Genomic DNA, 21,345 nt, shown 5'->3' with positions numbered 1-21,345 from the left:
TTAGAATTGTGAAGTGAACCTTACAGACTTGTCTAACTCCTTTATTTTTAGATCACAAAACTAATGTAGGTGGCATGGTGACTCACACCTATTTCCCAGCACTTTGTGAGGTTGAGGCAGAAGGATAACTCGAGGTTAGGAGTTTGAAACCAGCCTGGGCAGCATTGTGAGACACTGTCTCTACATTTTTTTTTTTTTAATTAGCCACACGTGGTGGTGAGTGCCTGTAGTCCTAGCTACTTAGGAGGCTGAGGTGGGAGGATCACTTGAGCCCAGGAGTTCAGTGTTAAACAGTAAGCTATGATGACTTCACTGTACTCCATCCTGCCTTGGCAACAGGATGAGATTCTGTCTCTAAAAATAAAAAGAAATTAACAGCTAATAATGGGTCACATGCCCAATTAACAACAGAACTGTAATTCAGATCCCCTGAGTTTCACGTTGCCACTCTTTACAAGTATATTTTTTCTTTTGGAATTCTAGGCTGGGCACAGTGGCTCAAGCCTGTAATCCCAGCACTTTGGGAGTATGAGGTGGGTGGATCACCTGAAGTCAGGAGTTCGAGACCAGCCTGGCCAAAATGGTGAAACCCTGTCTCTACTAAAAATACAAAAAATTAGCCAGGCATGGTGGCAGGCAGCTGTAATCCCAGCTACTCAGGAGGCTTGAGGCAAGAGAATCGCTTGAACCTAGGAAGCAAACATTGCAGTGAACCGAGATCACGCCATTGCACTCCAGCCTAGGCAACAAGAGTGAAACTCCATCTTAGGAAAAAAAAAGGAAAAGAAAAAGAAATACATAGATTGGAGCCCACTGGTAATTTTTGGTCTACCTACATGTATATAGGAGTGTATTGGGTACTTCAAAAAAGCAATTACTTTTTACTTTGACCTGTTTTTTAAAAAGAGGAAAAACGTTTTCAGAATTTCTAATAGGCCACTTACCCTAAACCTAATTTCCTGGAAAACACCATTATTATGAGGGCTGACTTGAGATTTTCCTTCACTGAAACTGGTTATGGCAACTTTTCAATTCAGTTTTTTAAAAGTTTGTCGATATATGAATGTAAGTTCTTTAGTATTTTTTTCTTAAACATTTGATGCCTCCTTCTCCTTGATTCCTGAGTGATAACAAAAAACGAAATTGAACAAACCTTAAGCCTCTAATGACCAGTAATGTAAAACTCAAATATTTCATTATAAAAGTTTGTATTTTTTTGATACATGGAGACCTTTCTAATATAGTGATATGTTCTACTTGATAAAATAATTCCTTGATTATGAGAGTTAAATCATTAGTATCTTGTGATGTTAAGCGGCGTGCATCATCATGACTAAGTACTTACAGTTGAACCAATTTCACATCCATTACGAACATGTTCGTTCTCTGAGTCAACAAATGCTTTTTAACTAAATGCTATTCTGGCCTATATACTGTGTCAGATATGGATACAAACATAAGTAAAACTCAGAGCACAAAAGTGCTACCACGTTATTTTTGTTTTTTTGTTTTTTTTCCCCCTGAGATGGAGTTTCACTCTTGTTGCCCAGGCTGGAGTGCAATGGTACTATCTTGGCTCAGTGCAACTTCCACCTCCCGGGTTCAAGTGGTTCTCCTGCCTCAGCCTCCCGAGTAGCTGGGATTACAGGAGCGTGCCATCACGCCCAGCTAATTTTTGTATTTTAAATGCAGACGAGGTTTCGCCATGTTGGCCAGGCTGATCTCGAACTCCTGACCGCAGGTAATCTGCTGCCTTGGCCTCCCAAAATGCTGGGATTACAGCCGTGAGCCACGTGCCTGGCCTGTTTTTTGTTTTTTTTTTTTAAACTAAAGACTTATGCTTTTTTCCCATATCTCCTAAGCCCCATGTTTTAGTCTATTTTACCCCAAAATTGTATTTATTAAATTGGCTTTCCTATTAAAAAAAAAAAATTGATCTTAGCATGGTGGTGAGCTTGAGACAACCTTCAGTAAGTCAATATAATTTTAGCTAAAACAGTTGTATCTCAGGTAAAAGTATGATTTTCTTTAGGGTTTTTTTTTTTTTTTTGATTGAAAGTAACTCATGAATTCTCTTTATTATCTCTTCTAAGGGCTTGAGGATACCGTTGTCCCTGGATGAGATATCCTTTCCAGGCCTAACATTCTGATTTAACAACACTTTCACTAAAGCCTTTTGCCCCGCCTTTGTTCTGTTTATTACTATATTTAGTTATATGATTAAAATTGAACTATCTTATCCTAGATGGACAGTATCAGATGGAAATTCGTTTAGGTCATAATTAAACTTTTGTGCCTTAGAAAACATCTGTATTTGGGCCGGGCACGGTGGCTCACGCCTGTAATCCCAGCACTTTGGGAGGACGAGGTGGGCGGATCACGAGGTCAGGAGATCAAGACCACAGTGAAACACCATCTCTACTAAAAATGCAAAAAATTAGCTGGGCGTGGTGGCGGGCGCCTGTAGTCCCAGCTACTCGGGAGGCTGAGGCAGGAGAATGGCACGAACCCGGGAGGCAGAGCTTTCAGTGAGCCGAGATCGCGCCTCTGTACTCCAGCCTGGGCGACAGAGCGAGACTCTGTCTCAAAAAAAAAAAACCAAAACATCTGTATTTGAAAATCAAATTGGCCAGGCACTGTGGCTCATGTCTGTAATCCCACCAAAGTGGGCAAATTGCTTGAGCTCAGAACAAGCTGTGCAGGCAACATGGCGAAATCCCGTCTCTACAAAAAATAACAAAAATTAGCCACATGTCACCACATGTATGCACCTGTAGTCCCAGCTTCTTAGGAAGCTGAGATGGGAGGATCACTTGAGCCCAGGAGGTTGAGGCTGCAGTGAGCCGTGATTATGCCACTGCACTCCAGCCTGGGCGACGGCGAGACCCTGTTTCAAAAAAAAAAAAAAAAGGAAGACAGAAAATTAAATTAATGTGGTTGTTGTATAGGTCATTAAAAAGGCCATGGCAAGAATATAGTTGGTTTTTGTAGAACTGGGTAATTTGAACTGTATTTTGGGTAGAAAGTTTTTCTCTTTTTTTAAACCTTAAAAACACTCTAGGAAATAAGTATTGTGCTCAGTGTTTTCAGTTAATGTTTTCTGAGAGTTAGCATCTATCATATGTTAGAGTTGCTTAGAAAAATATCTGAATGATGCTGAAAGTAAGTGTTTCTATGCCACTTAAAGACTGTCATTTTCAGGAGAAATTTGCAAAAATTAAGCTTTGGTTTGGAAATAAATGTACCATGTTTTATTCAGTGTTTCTGAAAGTTTCATGTGATCACTGTTTCAATAAATGGAATGATATTTAAGTCCATTAGCATGACTTGAATCTTATTTTGAATACTTTTGCAAATCAAAGAATCACCTGCGTAGTTTTTTATTCTTGATTTTCACATATGTATTTGAATTACTTAAAAATAAGAAATAGGCTGGGCGCGGTGGCTCAAGTCTGTAATCCCAGCACTTTGGGAGGCTGAGATGGGCGGATCGCGAAGTCAGGAGATTGAGACCATCCTGGCTAACACGGTGAAACCCCGTCTCTACTAAAAAATACAAAAAACTAGCCGGGCGAGGTGGCGGGCGCCTGTAGTCCCAGCTACTCGGGAGGCTGAGGCAGGAGAATGGCTAAACCCGGGAGGCGGAGCTTACAGTGAGCTGAGATCCGGCCACTGCACTCCAGCCGGGGCGACAGAGCAAGACTCCGTCTCAAAAATTAAAAAAAAAAAAAAAATAAGTACTTTAAATATGTCAGTGTTGGGTCTTGGCCTTTATCAGCTTAATGGTCTTTTTTCCCCCCTTTTCTCTTTTCTTTCGACAAGGTTTTTCTCTGTCACCCAGGCTGGAGCGTAGTGGCGCAATCATAGCTCACTTTAGCTCCTGGGCTCAAGTGGTCCTCCTGCCTCAGTCTCCTCAGTGGCTAGATCTGCAGGTGCATGCCATAATGCCCGCCTAATTTTTTTAAGAAAAATTTTTTGGAGAGATGGAGTCTTGCTGTATTGCCCAGTCTGGTCTCAAATTCCTGTCCTCAAGCCATCTTCCTGCCTTGACCTCCCCAAGTGCTGGGATTACAGACATGAGCCACCAAGCCCAGCCCAGTTTTAATTGTCTTTTGAAAGTGGATTTTAGGCCGGGCACATTGGCTCACACCTGTAATCCCAGCACTTTGGAGGCCAAGGTGAACAGATCGCTCAAGCCCAGGAGTTCGAGACCAGTCTGAGCAATATGGTGAAACCCCATCTCTACTAAGAATACAAAAATTAGCCAGATGTAGTGGCGGGCACAGCTGCTCAGGAGGCTTAGGCTCGAGAATGGCTTGAGTCTGGACGCTGGAGTTTGCAGTGAGTGGAGATGGCACCACAGCACTCCAGCCTGGGTGGCTTAGCAAGATCCTGTCTCCATAAACAACAAAAAAGAGTGGATTTTGTGACTTTTTGATGGCTTTTATATTTACTTGTACTTCGTTAAGGTCAAGTCTTTAAAGACAACTTTAGATATCTTTAAAAGACAACTTCAGACATTTTTTTAAGCTTTTTTAACTGCTTATGCATTAGCTTCACTAATGTTCTGTTTTCTCTCAGTCTCTTGCTGAACTCAGCTGAAGTTCCAACTGCTCAGATTACTCTGTTTTGCCTATTTATTGGTAATTCATGGAACATGGTGCTGCGGTGGTGGTGTTGCTTTTTTTTATTTTTTTATTTTTTTCATCATCACTATATGCAGTGCCCAGAACAGTGCCTTGAATATAGTAGAAACTCCTCTCGCTCTCTCGCTCTCTCACTCGCTCGCTCTCTCTCTCTCTCTTTTTTTTTTTTTTTTTTTTGTCTCTTTGAAACAGAGTTTCACTCTCGTTGCCCAGACTGGAGTGCAATGGTGCGATCTCAGCTCACTGCAACCTCCGCCTCCCAGTTCAAGCGATTCTCCTGCTTCAGCCTCCCGAGTAGCTGGGATTATAGGCATGCACCACCACGCTCAGCTAATTTTGTATTTTTAGTAGAGACGGTGTTTCACCATGTTGGTCAGGCTGGTCTCGAACTCCTGACCTCAGGTGATCCACCTGCCTCGGCCTCCCAAAGTGCTGGAATTACAGGCGTGAGCCACCATGCCTGGGCTTTTGTTTTGTTTTTTGGGGGGACGGAGTGTCATTGTGTTGCCCAGGCTGGAGCGCAGTGGTGCAGTCTCGGCTAACTGCAACCTCTGCCTCCTAGGTTCAAGTGATTTTCCTGCCTCAGCCTCCTGAGTAGCTAGGATTACAGGTGCCCATCACCACGCCTGGCTAATTTTTGTGTTTTTAGTAGAGATGGGGTTTCACCATGTTGGCCAGGCTCGTCTCGAACTCCTGACCTCAAGTGATCTGCCCGCCTCAGCCTCCCACAGTGCTGGGATTACAGGCGTGAGCCACTGAGCCTGGCCAAAACTCAGTATTTGTTGTAAATATTTGTGTTGAATCTCTGTAAGGGGAAAAGCAGTATTTGTAAATATTTGTGTTGAATCTCTGTAAGGGGAAAAGCAGCAGAGATACATTGTGTTCTTACATCTTACATTGTGGTATTCTTAACATCTGTTGACAGTTCAACCAGTGTTTTAATCACTGTAGAAGCTTCTTCCTTTCTAATTTATTTCTGCAGGGAAATCATATGTCTTCTGTTTTCTAAAGTATGGCTGATTACTGTATTATGGTTGTCCTTTAATATATTCTTCCCAGTTGTTCTATTCCTAGAGTTTGTCTCTTTAAAAATAGTGTTTCCCTGGGCCGGGCACAGTGGCTCACGCCTGTAATCCCAGCACTTTGGGAGGCTGAGGTGGGCAGATCATGAGGTAAAGAGATCGAGACCATCCTGGCCAACATGGTGAAACCCCATCTCTACTAAAAATACAAAATAATTAGCTGGGCTTGATGGCGCACCTGTAGTCCCAGCTACTCAGGAGGCTGAGGCAGGACAATTGCTTAAACCCAGGAGGGGGAGGTTGCAGTGAGCCAAGATCGCACCACTGCACTCCAGCCGGGGTGACAGAGCAACACTCCGTCTCAAAAAAAAAAAAAAATAGTGTTTCCAGTCCGGACGCAGTGGCTCACGCCTGTAATCCCAGCACTATGGGAGGCCAAGGCGGGTGGATCACGAGGTCAGGAGATCCAGACCATCTTGGCTAACACAGTGAAACCCCATCTCTACTAAAAATATAAAAAATTAGCCAGGCGTTGTGGCGGGTGCCTGTAGTCCCAGCTACTGAGGCTGAGGCAGGAGAATGGCGTGAACCTGGGAGGCAGAGCTTGCAGTGAGCCGAGATTACTCCACTGCACTCCAGCCTGGTGACAGAGCGAGACTCCATCTCAAAAAAAAAAAAAAAAAAAAAAAGGTAGTGTTTCCCAAAAAACAACAAAAGAACCAGCCGGGCACAGTGGCTCACACCTGTAATCCCAGCACTTTGGGAGGCCGAGGCAGGCAGATCACGAGGTCAGGAGATCGAGACCATCCTGGCTAACACGGTGAAACCCCGTCTCTACTAAAAATACAAAAAATTAGCCGGGCGTGGTGGCAGGTGCCTGTAGTCCTAGCTACTCAGGAGGCTGAGGCAGGAGAATGGCGTGAACCCGGGAGGCGGAGCTTGCAGTGAGCCGAGATGGTGCCACTGCACTCCAGCCTGGGCGACACAGCAAGACTCCCTCTAAAAAATATATATATATAAATTTGAAAATTTTTTTAAAAGAGTTATTTCTCTGTAGTTTAAGTCTTTGGGACAGTTTTGTAGATTGGTGTAGCCTTAACCATTTTAAAATCAAAACTGATTCCTGAGGGGTTGTTCTCAATAACAGGGTGACTATGATAATCAGTGGGTTTTTGTATTTGTATTCCCTCTTTAGTTGTGTCATCATGTCTTCACATTTTAGCAAGACCTGCATATATATGAGAGCATTTAGGAATTTCTATTATTGCATAAGTCAACCTACATTTTAAAATAGACAATAGGCTGATGTGCAGCTCACACCTGTAATCCCAGAGCTTTGGGAGGCTGAGGCAAGAGGATCACTTGAGCCTGAAAGGTGGAGATTGCAGTGAGCTGATCGTGCTGCTGTACTCCAGCCTGAGCGACAGTGTCTCTAGAAAATAAATATGTAATTCTGGTTATGAAACATTATTTAAGGTTTTGACTTAGAAAATATGAGTATCAGTTGTTTTCCATCAGATTAATACATTGATATTGGCACATTCTTGATTTTGCATGTGTTTCCTTTCCCTTCCTCAGTTGGCCAAAGTACAGTAAGTGTCTATAGATCTCTTCCTGAGGAAGACAGTTTCTTTTAAGGAGATTATTTCGTGTTCTGGTTGAAGTTGCTTCCTTTAGAGTGAAACAAGCAACAAAAATGTTCTTACTAATTTAATATATTTTAAATAATATTTGCCATATTTTAAAAGAAACCAAGAAGTAGGGAACCTGAATTTTATTTTTAAAACAAGTTGAGGCCGGGCGAGGTGGCTCACGCCTGTAATCCCAGCACTTTGGGAGGCTGAGATGGGCGGATTACCTGAGGTCAGGAATTTGAGACCAGCCTGACCAACATGGAGAAGCCCCGTCTTTACTAAAAATACAAAATTAGCCAGGCATAGTGGTGCATGCCTGTAGTCCCAGCTACTTGGGAGGCTGAGGCAGGAGAATCGCTTGAACTGGGGAGGTGGAGGTTGTGGTGAGCCGAGATCACACCATTGCACTCCAGCCTGGGCAACAAGAGCGAAACTCCATCTCAGAAAAAAAAAAAAAAATAGGTTGAGTTTTCTAGCGAATACGTATTAGCAGACACTCAGTTGCTACCTACCTTTTGAGGTCATCACTACAAATTGGTATTTAGGTATTCTTAGTGATGTTCTTTAGGATTTATCATTGATAGCAACTGAATAAACTGAGGGGGTGTTTTGTTTTGTTTTTTAATGCTGCAGCGTCTTCCTGTATGTAGTGTTTGGTGTCTTTTCCCACTGGGATTTTTCCTTGGTCTGTAGCCTCTTTAATAATGTTAAGAAATTACTACTTGGCCCAGGCAATAATGTCACCTTCAAGATTGCTTTGAAAGTCATACTGTTTATTTTCTGTGAGTTAACTCTGAGTGGAGTAATTTTAAATGTGATAGCTCTTTTGATGTCAGTTTCTCTAGAGCTCTCCTTCAAAGATTGGTTTTGTTGTGTGCTGAAAGAAAGATATTGGCCAGCCTGGGAAGTCTTGGTTAACAGGAAGCAAAGTTCTGAGGAGAGCCACTTAAAGAGTTGTATTCATTCATAACAGGATTCAAATGTACAAAGTTCTCCAAGCACTGAAGATCTAAGATTATTTTCTAGACCTCTTAATTGTTTTATGTATATATTTCTAGAGAAGTCTTGAGGACATCTCATCCATACTCTAAGCCTCCTAGAGTTCTTTTGGTGAAGTAAATGACTTGATTACTGTCCAGTTAGTTGATCTGATAGAGTCTTAGATGTAATTTCTTTTAAAAGTCCTACCTTGGGCCCTGAATACTAATTTACCAGAAAGAATAGTTAAATGAAAGATTGGAAGCTAGAGCTAGTTCTCTTACTTGAAACTGATACCCTACCTCCTGCCTTATTGAAGAGGGTGTTGTTCATGTTCTCAAGTAGCAGTACAAAAATCTCACACCTTGGTCTGACCAGTATGAAAACAGTTGCTGTAGCACAAAATGTCCTTCCTCTGTCCCTGGCTGAGATTGGGGGAGGGACAAAGCCCAACTGTTACTTTACCCCATCCTGTCTGCCTGCTAGAAGGCCTGTTTCTTACCCTAATGGTTTCTGCCTAACAAATGGTGTTTCTTTTTTACAGCATTATGATCCTGGACTTGTTGTGGTGATGGTAATCTTAGCAGTGGTAATTTTTTATTTTCAGACTGAATTACTCCTTTTGTCATCAGTGCACCAATATGTTAGGCTTACTTTCTCTGTTGTAGCCTTCATCCTTCTGCTTGGTCTTTTTCATTTTCCTTTCCTTTCCTTATGCAACTTGTCTGATCCCTGTTCATTAAAGGGTAATGTTAAGAAGGGATGTATCTGTTTGTGTTAGAACTGCCAATAAAATCAGTTAAAACATTAAATTCTAATACTGTCAAAAACTTGATTTCCCCACAATGTAATGGGCACTAGCACTTGCTACTGCAATTTATAAATAAATTAAAACAAACTTTGACTGCCTTAGAAGGCAAAAGTACTAATGCAGAGTTTATAAACAGGGGTTTACAGAGGTAATGAATTTGTACCAAAACTTTCTTGATTCTTGTAAAACAAATTCCGACAGATCAAAAAAAATACCAAAATAAATTGCTTTGACATTTCTTTTTAATTCATTCATTGGACCATTTATTTTTACCAGTAAATCCCTGATTGAGACGTTATGAAAGTGATATTGCACCTAGGAAGTCATTTTTATAACCTGTCTTTAATTTGGTCCTTTTGCTAAAGATTGCAGTCACTGCTTATTTATTATACCATTGGGCATAAGGTAGTAATGCATTTTCATTTTGCTTTACTGGCAGTCTTTTAATTGTATCTAAAAGAAGGCTGTATTCTAGAAGTTTTTTTTGTTGTTCCTGACATGAGATGTTCTTTAACAGTTTGGGTTTTTGTTTTTGTTTTTGTTTTTTTGTTTTTGTTTTTGCTGTGATAATTCTAATTCTCCCTATTTATTGTTTAAAAACAATAATAGGATACATAAGTAGTTAAACTTATGAATTTGTTTTTCATTCCATCTTAAAGGCAAAAATTAATTCCACAAATATAGAGCCACCGAATACAAGTGGTTGTGGTCGTTTTGAACATGGTTTCTTCTTTATTTTGCAGGACCAAAACCAGTCATGATCATGGCATTTATTTTTTAAGAAGTTTTTTTGGGGGGTTGGGAGGGTAATACCTCAGATTTAGCCTAAGAAAACTCCATTTTTAGCCCAAAGGTATAATATATATATATATATATGTGTGTGTATAACAACAACAACACAACCAAAAAAACCAATTGTTTACACCAGCCTGAGTGAAATGATGAGGGAAGTAAACATTGTGTTTTTTCACTAAAGGTGTACAACGGATAAGGTAAGTCCTCTTTTCAGTGGGCTTACATCACAATAAAAAGCGCAAGTTGTGATGTAAAACAGCTGTGGTAGTAAAGTGCTTGTCTGCCCCATTTTGCTTTGTTTGGCTGGTTATGAGTGGATTAAATATATATATATTTAAAAAAATTATCCAGCATAGATCAATTAGTTTAAAGTCAATTTTCTTCGCAACCAGTCCTTTTCACAGCTTACCAGTTACCCTCGTAGCCAGTGTTAAATCCACTCTAGGAAATGGGACTTTAGAGCACCAGATTAAAAGGAAAACTATTCTTTGTCTCTAAGGGCAACTAATTGTTTCTTTTTATTTAAACTTTTCACAGCCCCATTAAGTTGTAAAGCATCTCCTTGTCTATGAGGAACATCAAAAAAAAATTGTAAAACATCTTTTGAAAACAAATTCTACATACTGAGTTGTAATTATAAAGTTTTACTGCATCATGTTTGAAAATGTACTTTTTCTATTTAACCATGCCAGTTGAGTTTTTTTTTTTTTAACTAGGTTAAAAAGTTGTGTAGGAGGATATCAGTGACAGAGTGAAGTGATTTTTGATGGGAAGTTATTTGGGGATCTTAAAAGGAGTTTTTAAAGTTTTAAAATTTAAACCTCCTGGTGCCATTGCTTAAAAGTGCTTTGCATTACTTATTAATGTAATTTTGCCACAGTAATTTGAAGTTAATCCCAACTGGAAGGTCAGCCAAGGTGGTTAGTTGGGTTTAAACTAGGAAAGGAAGGTCTTGAGTGTAAGCTGTGAGAATGGCTTGTGTTTGGTTCACTGTAGCTTTCTGGTCTCTGCACTCCAAGGCAAGATCTCTAACCACCCAAAACCCAATGTGTAAAATGAGCTGTTGGCTTGGCTTTGCGCCTTACCTTGATTATGTGTTCCTGTTACAGGGAGAACAGATCCCATTCCAATTGTTGTCAAGTATGATGTCATGGGCATGGGTCGCATGGAAATGGAGGTAAATTGATCTCATTAACTCATAAGTTTTATGGGATATTTTGAAATAATACCAATTCCAAATTCAGATGTCTGCAAGAATACGTTTATCAGATGAAATGGGGTTTTAATATTTTTCTTTGGACAACTAAAAATGTATTTTACGTTTTCATTTAGTGCTGCTTTTGAAACAAATAGAATATAAATAGTGCCCCTGTTTTAACTGGCACATAAAGAAGTTAAGTGATTTGCCGAGGGTTATACAGCAAGGCAATATCAGACTTAGATCCAGACCTTGGTGCTTGCTTCAGCAGGCAGTGTTGCTCAGCTCTTAAAATGTTGCTGTGATAAAAGCTTTGCCTTCTATAGAATTGGGTTCAGCTGCCATCTATAATACCTACTTTTCTTTGCCTAAAATATTTTCTTCATTGATTCCTAATTCTTCTTCTTCTTTTTTTTTTTTTTGAGATGGAGTTTCGCTCTTGTTGCCCAGGCTAGAGTGCAATGGCGCAGTCTCGGCTCACTGCAACCTCCATCTCCCGGGTTCAAGGGATTCTCCTGACTCAGCCTTCTGAGTAGCTGGGATTACAGGCGCATGACACCACACCCAGCTAATTTTTATATTTTAGTAGAAACAGTGTTTTGTCATATTGGTCAGGCTGGTCTTGAACTCCTGACCTCAGGTGATCTGCCCACCCCGGCCTCCCACAGTGCTGGGATTACAGGCGTGAGCCACCGTGCCCAAACTCAGTGTTAATTTTCAAAGAATTAGGAGTCGCCAGGCGTGGTGGCTTACGCCCGTAATCCCAGCTACAGGTGAGGAGTTCGAGACCAGCCTGGCCAACATGGTGAAATCCCATCTTTACTGAAAATACAAAAAAATTAGCAGGGCATTGTGGCGGGCACCTGTAATCCCAGCTACTCGGGAGGCTGAGGTAGGAGAATCACTTGAACTTGCGAGGTGGAGGTTGCAGTGAGCCAAAATCTTGTTGCCTGGGCAACAAGAGTGAAACTCCATCTCAGAAAAAAGAAAGAAAGAAAAGAAAATTAACATTGAAGTGAAGTCTCCTTTCAACAAATGTGCCTTTTGGAAACTACCAGCATGACAGGATTAACAAACTATTTTGCATGTGATTTTCTCTGTGGGGTGACAGTAAAGCAAGCAGTAGCTGAGCAAAATACAATTTTTTTGGTTTTCAGATAATACTGTAGTTGTACAAATAACTTTTTCATAGCTAATCTTGGGGGTACTTTAGGAATTAAGTCTAATCATATCTATTTTTGTCAAGCTTGATTATGCTGAAGATGCTACCGAACGGCGCCGTGTCCTAGAAGTGGAAAAAGAAGACACAGAAGAGCTGAGACAAAAGTACAAGGTATTTAAACAGAGCTATTCATTGGAAGGTGGGGAGGTGCTCACTGAAGAAGAAAGAACTCAAATTTTGTTGAAAATTATCACTGTTGCTAACAGCATTTGTTTGACATTTGGTGGTAGTTAGTAGTAGATCTCAGATTTCTATTACATTCCTATTTACTGGCTCTGTAAAAACTGTAGCGATAGTAATACCTACTTCGAAAGTGTGTTAGGAAGATTACACGAGTTAGTGTTTGAAAACACAATGCCTGTTACATAGTAGGTAGTCAAGTAGTGGTAGCAGTAAAAACTGTTAAAAGTCCTTTGAGGCCAGACACAATGGCTCACACTTGTAACCCCAACACTTAGTAGAGACAGGGTTTCACCATGTTGGTCAGGCTGGTCTCGAACTTCTAACCTTGTGATCCACCCGCCTCGGCCTCCCAAAGTGCTGGGATTATAGGCGTGAGCCACTGCGCCTGGCCTAATTTTTGTGTTTTTAGTAGAAATGGGGTTTCACCATGTCGGCCAGGCTAGTCTTGAACTCCTTGCCTCAGGTGATCTGCCTGCCACGGCTTCCCAGTTTGCTGGGATTTCAGGCATAAGTCACCGCGCTTGACCCCCTTTCTTGTTTTTGAACTTAGCTTAGCTATATATTAAATTTTTGTATGTTTTATTTTATCCAGAACTATAATATAACTTAACTCATCTTTTCCTGCCCCTTTCTCCTTCCCCTTTTTCTTCTCCTTTCATCTCTCTTTATTCACTCTTCAGCCTATTTACACTGACTTTAGCAGTTTTCACCAAACCACTTTATTCAAGGCCACCAAACACTTCTGTTTGCTAAATCCAATAAATCATTTATTTATTTATTTATTTATTTATTTATTTATTTTTTAAGACCGAGTCTGACTCTTGCCCATGCAGTGGTGTGATCTAAGCTCACTGCTCCCGGATTCAAGTGATTCTCGTGCCTCAGCCTCCAAGTAGCTGGGACTATAGGTATGAGCCACCACGGCCCGATAATTTTTTCGAATTTTTAGTAGAGATGGGGTTTCACCATGTTGGCCAGACTGGTCTTGAACTCCTCACCTCACGTGATCTGCCTTCCTTGGCCTCCCAAAGTGTGGGGATTAAAGGCGTGAGCCGCTGCTCCTGGCACACTCTTCTTTAAAACATTTTCGTTACTCTTGGTTTCGAAGAATTTTTACTTTCCTAGGTTAGTCACTTCTTGTCTGTCTCGCTGCTTCTATGTAGATTCCTTTGTTGGCTGCTGTTTATTCTGCCTGAACTTCAGATACTGGAGTTCCTCAGCTTCAGACCTGGGCCCTCTTCTTCTGGCTACATTCTTTCTCTAGGCACAAGAATGGTCATGACACCATGTTTCATCATCTTTCACTTGGTTAAATTTTATCCTTTGGGTTTTAGCTTAAATATTACCTCATTATAGACCTTCGCTAATCAACTCATTTAAATAATTAACCACTCTGCCTTATTCTCTTGCAACAACCTCTCTTACAATTTGTAATTATAAATTTTTATTCAGTAATTTATATTCTGCTTACTGTACTAGTCAGAAAGGGCATTGAGGAGAGAGTATGTCTGTTTGTCTGCCAATATATATCCTGCAGCCAGCACAGTGTGTGGCACATAAGTACTCAATAAATATTAGTTGAAGGTGGGCGTGGTGTCACGCACCTGTAATGCAAGCTACTCAGCAGGCTGAGGCAGGAGAATCACTTGAACCCAGGAGGCGGAGGTTGCAGTGAGCCGAGATCACACCACTGCATTCCAGCCTGGGCGACAGGCAGAGTGAGACTGCATCTCAAAAAAAGAAATGCAAGAGTGAACATTCCTGTCTTCTTTCTGATCTTAATAGAGAAGCTTTCAGTCTTTCACCATTATGATGTTAGCTGGGGGTTTTTTGTTTTTATCAGGTTGAGGAAATTCTTCGTTTCTAGAAATTCCTACTTTGTTTAGTGTTTTTACCATGAAAGAGCATGTTGGATTTTGTCAAATGCTTATTTTGCATCTATTGAGATAATCTTGTGGGTTTTTTCCTTTTATATTCTGTTATTAATAATGGTGTATTACGTTGTAATGGTGTATTACATTGATTGATTTTTGTATGTTGAACCAACATTGAGTTCCTGGGATAAATCCCACTTCGCCTTTTAATATGCTGTTGAATTTGGTTTGATAGCATTTTGTTGAGCATTTTTGCATCTGTACACAGAAAAGATATTAGTCTGTAGTTTTCTTGTAATGTCTTTGTATCAGAGTAACACTCAGAATAAATTAGGAAGTGTTCCTCTTCTATTTTCCCTTGCATTTAAAAATGGTTTTTTAATGTGTTTTGTATCCTAAACATGTATTGCTTAGTTTTATGTAGTGGATGGGTGGGTTGGTTGGTTGGTTGGTTTTGAGACAGTCTTGCTCTGTCGCCCAGGCTGGAGTGTAGTGGCACAACGGCTCACTGCAACCTCTGCCTCCCGGGTTCAAGCAATTCTCATGCCTCAGCCACCCAAGTAGTTGGGATTACAGGCATGCGCCCCCACGTCCAGCTAATTTTTTTTTTTTTTAAGACAGAGTCTTACTCTGTTGCTCAGGCTGGGGTGCACTGGCACGATCTCAGCTCACTGCAGCCTTCACCTCCTGAGTTCAAGCAATTCTTGTGCCTCAGCCTCCCAAGTAGCTGGGATTACAGACGTGTGACACCATGCCCAGCTGGGTTTTTTTGTTTGTTTGTTTGTTTTCCCGTATTTTTAGTAGACACGGGGTTTCACCATGTCGGCCAGACTGGTATCAAACTCCTGACCTCAGGTGATCCACCCGCCTTGGCCTTCCAGAGTGCTGGGATTATAGGCATCAGCCACCGCCTGGCCTAGTTTTACATGTTTTTTAACTTTATATAAGTGGAATAATGTTTTCTTGTATATGTGTATGTATATACGAGAGTTTCTCCAGAGTGTGACTTTTATTTATTTTGTTTCCATTGCTGTAAGGGGTTAAACCTGTGTTCAGGGAATACACATCGGCTTAACTTCTTAAAGCAATATACTTTACTCTCTATATAATGTTGTCATTATCCTTTTTTCCCTTAAAATTCTGCAGTTTCAGATTCATGGAAGGGTCTTTTAAATTTTTTTGTTAATTCTTAGCTGTATTATACTGTGTTTATATGTTGTGCGTATTACTTCTTCATTTCTGACTTTTTAATTATAGTTTCTTCTGTAGCCTATAATGGACTTTTTGTCTGTGTAAATATTATGTGAGTATTGTTTATTTGAGACAGGATCTCACTGTGTCACCTAGGAGTGCAGTGGCAATGATCACAGCTTACTTCAGCCTCGACCTCCTGGACTCAAGCGATCCTCCCACCTCCGCCTCCCAAGCAGCTGGGGCTACAGGTGTATGCCACCACACCCAGCTAATTTTTATATATTTTTTAAAGACAGAGTTTCATTATGTTGCCCAGGCTGGTTTTGAACTCCTAGGCTCAAGCTGTCCACCCACGTCAACCTCCCAAAGTGCTGGGATTACAGGTGTGAGCCACTATGCCTGGCCTCTACAAGTACAAGTACTTTTTTTTTTTTTTCAATTGAGATGGAGTCTCGCTGTGTCGCCCAGGCCAGAGTGCAATGGCACGAACTCAGCTCATTGCAGCCTCCACCACCCAGGTTCAAGTGATTCTCGTGCCTCAACCTCCCGAGTAGCTGGGATTACAGGTGCCCACCACAATGCCTGGCTGATTTTTGTATTTTTAGTAGAGACAGGGTTTCATCACATTGGTTAGGCTGGTCCCAAACTCCTGACCTCAGGTGATCCACCCGCCTTGGCCTCCCAAAGTGCTGGGATTACAGGAGTGAGCCACCGTGCCCAGCCTACGAGTACTTTTTGAAGGACTTCCTCAGCCTTCCAAGTAAATGGGACTACAGGCCTACACCACCACGCCTAGCTAATTTTTTGTATTTTTGATAAAGATGAGGTTTCGCCATGTTGCCCAGGCTGGTTTCAAACTCTTGAGCTCAGGCGATCTGCCTGCCTTGTCCTCCCAAGGTGCTGGAATTACAGACATGAGCTACCACGCCCGGCCTATTTTATTTTTTAAGTTATTATGTGGTCTCAAAGTGGGAAATAAATGGATGGATGGATGGATGGATGGATGGATATAGGATGGATTATATTTGTTGTTCTAGTTACCTTTATAACTTAATAAAATTATCCATGTTTGAGCGTCCATTATTTTCATACTGTAAGCAATAAAAAACTAGCTTGTTTTCTCTTCTTTCCTCTTCCATTTTAAAAACTCTATCATATAATGTTAATAAGTAAAATGGCCATTCTTAGTATGTGACTTCATACCATTTAATATAATATATTATGTACTTATGTACAATACTTCTATTACTTGATAATTTTCATGTTTTGTAAAGTTCTTTTAACTTCTCTTGAGTTTGCAGCAGTAAGCAAACTCAAATTCCTATTTGCTTCTGCTTGCCCACCCTGTTTTTTATTATTCATATCATTTCTATTTTCTGACAGCATATAACATACATAGTTATATGTATATGCTATAGTTATATGTCTATACTTTAGTAGCCCTATTTCTTTTAACCTTAGTTATAGGAGTAAATGGTTTTGAAGCAATCTGCCAGTTCTTTTGCTGAGTTTTTTCCTATTATTTCTGAAGTTTGTACCTTATTAACTTATTTAAACGTAGTTGTGCAAACAGTATTTCTTGAATTATTTATATACATATATATTTTATATAAACATAAGCCTATAAAAATAATTTACATCCAGCCTGGGCACCATGATGAAACCTTGTCTCTACGAAAAATACAAATATTAGCCAGGCATGGTGGCATGCCCGTATGGTCCTAGCAACTCAGAAGGCCAAAGTGGGAGGATTAATTGAGCCCAGGAGATCGAAGCTCCTGTGAACTATAATTGCATTCCAGTCTGGCCAATAGAGCAAGACGCTGTCTCAAAAAAATAAGAATAGTAATATTAATTTAGGCAATTACAACTTATAATTATCAACTTATGTGTATGTGTGTATATATGTACACATACATATAACTATATATACATGTGTGTATCCCCTGTATTTGAAAGATACATATAAAATCCTAAGTTAATTATTTCCTTAGATATCTTGTAGTATTTTTGTACCACTGTCTTCTGGAATTGAGAGAGAGAGTGTGAGTGTGAGAGAGAGAGAGAGAGAGTGTGTGTGTGTGTGTGTGTGTGTGTGTGTGTGTGTGTGTGTGTGTGTTGTTGAAGAGATCAAAGGCTGGCCTGATCTTCCCCTCCTTGATTGTTTTTGCATAGCTGCTGAAAGGAGTCTGTCTTTAAGATTCAATAACTTTACTACACTATTGATTGTCACTGACTGTTCTGAGACCATTTTCATTGTCACACTTTCTTGTCCTGTGTAGTTGAGTGGATCTTCCTTTAGTGATCATGTGTTGATAGCCTTTTTTTTTTTTTTTTTTTTTTTTTTTGAGACAAGTTCTCACTCTGTCACCTAGGTTGGAGTGAAGTGGCGCAATCTTGGCTGACTGCAACCTCCACTTCCCAGGCTCAAGTGATCCTCCCTCCTCAGCCTTTCAAGTAGCTGGGACCAAAGGCAAATGACACCATGCTCGGCTAATATTTTGTATTTTTGATAGAGCCGGGGTTTCACTATGTTGCCCAGGCTAGTCTTGAACTCCTGAGCTCAAGCCATCTACCTGCCTCAGCCTCCCAAAGTGCTGGGATTACAGGCGTGAGCCACCGCACCCGGCCTCAGCCTTTTCTTAGATCTGCCACAATTGGGCAGAACTTTTTGCTTTTCTCTATGTGCATTCTTTGTACTGCATGTTTCCACATCCCCGCTAACCCAAGTTCATCCCTTTGTTCTTCGCAGATCTCAGAAATTCTTGATGAGTGCAAGAGATGTAGGTATATTCACTTCAGAGGATCCTTTTATGTACAGGATATATGTTTTACTATTTTCCGAAATTGCCACCTTTGGCTTTTTTGATATTGCTTAACTTTGCCTTATGTGGCTTCTACTACATTTCCCTCATTTGGATTCTATAAAGAGCTTAACTTTCCTTCTGCATGTTTTTCATTCTCCAGATCATACCTATTGCCCAGTTCTTCTGAATGCTGTTGGTTGGGTTTTTTAAAATCATAATTTTGTTTTTATGATACCCAAGAAGAAAATCAAAGCTGTTTTCTTATACTGCTACATTCATACCAGGAACTCTAGTTTTGTTGCTTAAAGTTGCAGCCACGTGTGGTGGCTGACACCTGTAATGTCAGCCCTTTGGGAAGCCAAGGTGGGAGGATCTCTTGAGCCCAGGAGTTCGTGACCAGCTTTGACAGCATAGTGAGACCTCATCTCTACAAAAAATACAAAAGTTAGCTGGGTTTGCTGGTAAACGCCTAGATACTTGGGAGGCTGAGGTGGGAAGATTGCTTGAGCCCAGTAGGTGGAGACTGCAGTGAGCCATGAACTGCACTGCACTCCAGCCTGGCAGAAAAGCCACAAGTTGTTTAACAGCCAGACAACATGAAACTGTCCGGAACTCTCAAAGAAAATTAATGTGAAGGATTAGATAGGGCAAAAATAACAATGTGCTATACATACTCACTTTGCAGTTTTAATAAGTCTATCCAAATTAGTTCAGTACTGCCACTCCAGAAAATACAACCTTTTCTTGCTTACTGATTAAGTAGCTCTTGTGGGAGATGATAGAGCTGCTTTGAAACTGTAGATACAGTCTTTGAGATAAGACTTATCTTTTTTAGGTCAATCTGCTAGAAGGAGTTGCTCATTCTGAAAGTAACGCATCTACCCTGCTCTAAAAGTCAAGCAAGTAGTCACTTAGCATTCCTCTCCCTTTCTCATCCTTCTGTGCGACATTAGCAAATGAATATACTCAACTTGCTTTGAGGTATCTTTTAATTTTTTTCTCTGTTTTTCTTTTTGAGATGTCTTTTGATGTCTAGTTTTTAAATGAAACTGATGAGGCAAATTGGATTGCCTTTTAGTCAGTCACACAGTTTTTTGTTGTTGTTGTTTTTCTCCAAGCTCCTCTCACATGTAAGAGTCCCACAGTTTTAAATCTCGCTAAGACCAGCAGATAACACATATCTGTGGGTTGGCTTTCCAAGCAGTGCAGCTTATATGTAGAATGACCATAGAATATTTAACTCCATCATTGGCTACAGACTCAGGTAATGCTTTTTGCCTTAGTGTCTGAAAACTAGAATATTAATACAGGTTTTGTATCCCTTATCCAAAATGCTTGAGACCAAAGGTATTTCAGATTTCAGACTTTTTGGGAGTTTTGGAATATTTGCATTATACTTATCAGTTGAGCATCATTAGTCCTTTTAAACATTTGTTTATTTGAAGACAATTGTTAGTACAATGACACACGAATTACCCACCAAAGTACCACTTGTGTTTCATCCAGCTTTTACTGGTACCACTAAATATTATGAAAAGCTCTTTTTTGTCTTCTCAGATGACTGTTTTCTTTATAACATTCACTTAAAGTTTTATCAAGTTCATTTTTTGTTTGTATTTCATGGTTCTTGCAGGATTATGTTGACAAAGAGAAGGCAATTGCCAAAGCCTTGGAAGACCTCAGAGCCAACTTTTACTGTGAACTCTGTGATAAGCAATATCAGAAACATCAGGAATTCGATAACCATATCAACTCCTATGATCATGCACACAAGCAGGTGAGTTGCAGTTACTTGCAAACAGAGAAGAAGGTACCTATCTATTGTTACAACAATTGAGTTTTATGAGTATACCCCCAAAAACTTGGTGTCTGTAATTTCTTGTGTCTGCCAATCTTTATGTGCAGTCGTCCACCACACTTTATTTTTTCAGTGGCAGAAATCCTGGCATAGACACCCCCTCCAGCCCACCACTCCCACATATACACTATTTGACGAATTGTGTTTTGTAAATCTTACATAATGTTTTTGCCTTTTATTAATTTCTAAGTTTTTATTTAATTTTGTAATTCAGCCGAGGGTCACTGGGAGCTTTGTTTCCATTTCTTCTCTTTTCCTAACGTGTTAAACTTTGAAGAGTTATTCAGCAGACTGTGTTATTTTCAACTTCCCTACATTAGAGTTCATGTTTATTGGCTACTGTTTTCTATTATTAAGTCATTTTGTTATTCAGTATACCTTGGAAGTTAGATAAATTTTGAGAAGGAAAATAAAATTAGATGCTCTCTTAACTTTAACAAAAAACTCTGATGCTGCATGTTGAAGAGCTGATAAATGAATTACACTTTCTTTGCAGTCTTCGCCCCCCGGCTGCCACCTCATCATTTTAGAAGAGAAAATTGTACTTAACTAGTTACTGGTATACAGAAGAAGGCAAAACCCTGGGAGAGTTTAGAAAGGGAAAATAAATTGTTACACCTATAGGACAGTTCTGGCTTATTAAAGAATTTCAAGCCGTTTGATCTTGGGTGACTTTAACATAACTTACTAGGTCTTTGAGGGGTACAATAGTTGTATTTGTTAAACTTGTAAATGTATGAACACTGGAATGATATCTCTTAAGCTGGACTTGTTGAACTAAGATTTTTTTAACTTTCATCTTCCAGCCAACCAAAAGATTTCAGTGCACAGGTAAAAGGCAATCTTTGACCAAGTCTTATTCTTCTAGAACAGGGAGAAATTGTAAGCTGGTTGTGGTATTATATTTTTTTGGAACAGTCTCCTACATTTAGCCATACCTAACCAATTTAAGATTCTTCTACACTAATGGACTTATATTCAAGACAGCTTTTCAACTTACTACACACCTGTGGACATTCTTTTTTTTTTTTTTGAGCCGGAGTTTTGCTCTTTCGCCCATGCTGGAATGCAGTGGGATTACAGGTGTGAGCCACTGCTCCCGGCCGTGAATGTTCTCTTAATA

At 40.2% G+C, this 21,345-nt stretch overlaps 1 protein-coding gene across 5 annotated transcripts in view; it reads left to right on the top strand.

Annotated features, from left to right (window-relative positions):
- Positions 1–21,345, top strand: part of GPATCH8 (G-patch domain containing 8) — a 106,390-nt gene that overhangs the window by 56,874 nt on the left and 28,171 nt on the right. For all 5 annotated transcript variants that reach the window (XM_025362044.1, XM_025362042.1, XM_025362043.1 and 2 more), the window contains 3 exons: positions 10,996–11,063; positions 12,331–12,417; positions 19,998–20,141. In XM_025362044.1, the coding sequence (XP_025217829.1) occupies positions 11,037–11,063; positions 12,331–12,417; positions 19,998–20,141 (258 nt within the window). In that variant the 5' untranslated portion in view covers positions 10,996–11,036. The remainder of the gene's footprint in view (positions 1–10,995; positions 11,064–12,330; positions 12,418–19,997; positions 20,142–21,345) is intronic.

Source organism: Theropithecus gelada, chromosome 16, assembly GCF_003255815.1.
Source record: "Theropithecus gelada isolate Dixy chromosome 16, Tgel_1.0, whole genome shotgun sequence".
Taxonomy (NCBI): Eukaryota; Metazoa; Chordata; class Mammalia; order Primates; family Cercopithecidae; genus Theropithecus; species Theropithecus gelada.
Note: the sequence above shows the minus strand (reverse complement) of the source record. Positions and strands in the feature narration are given on the sequence as shown.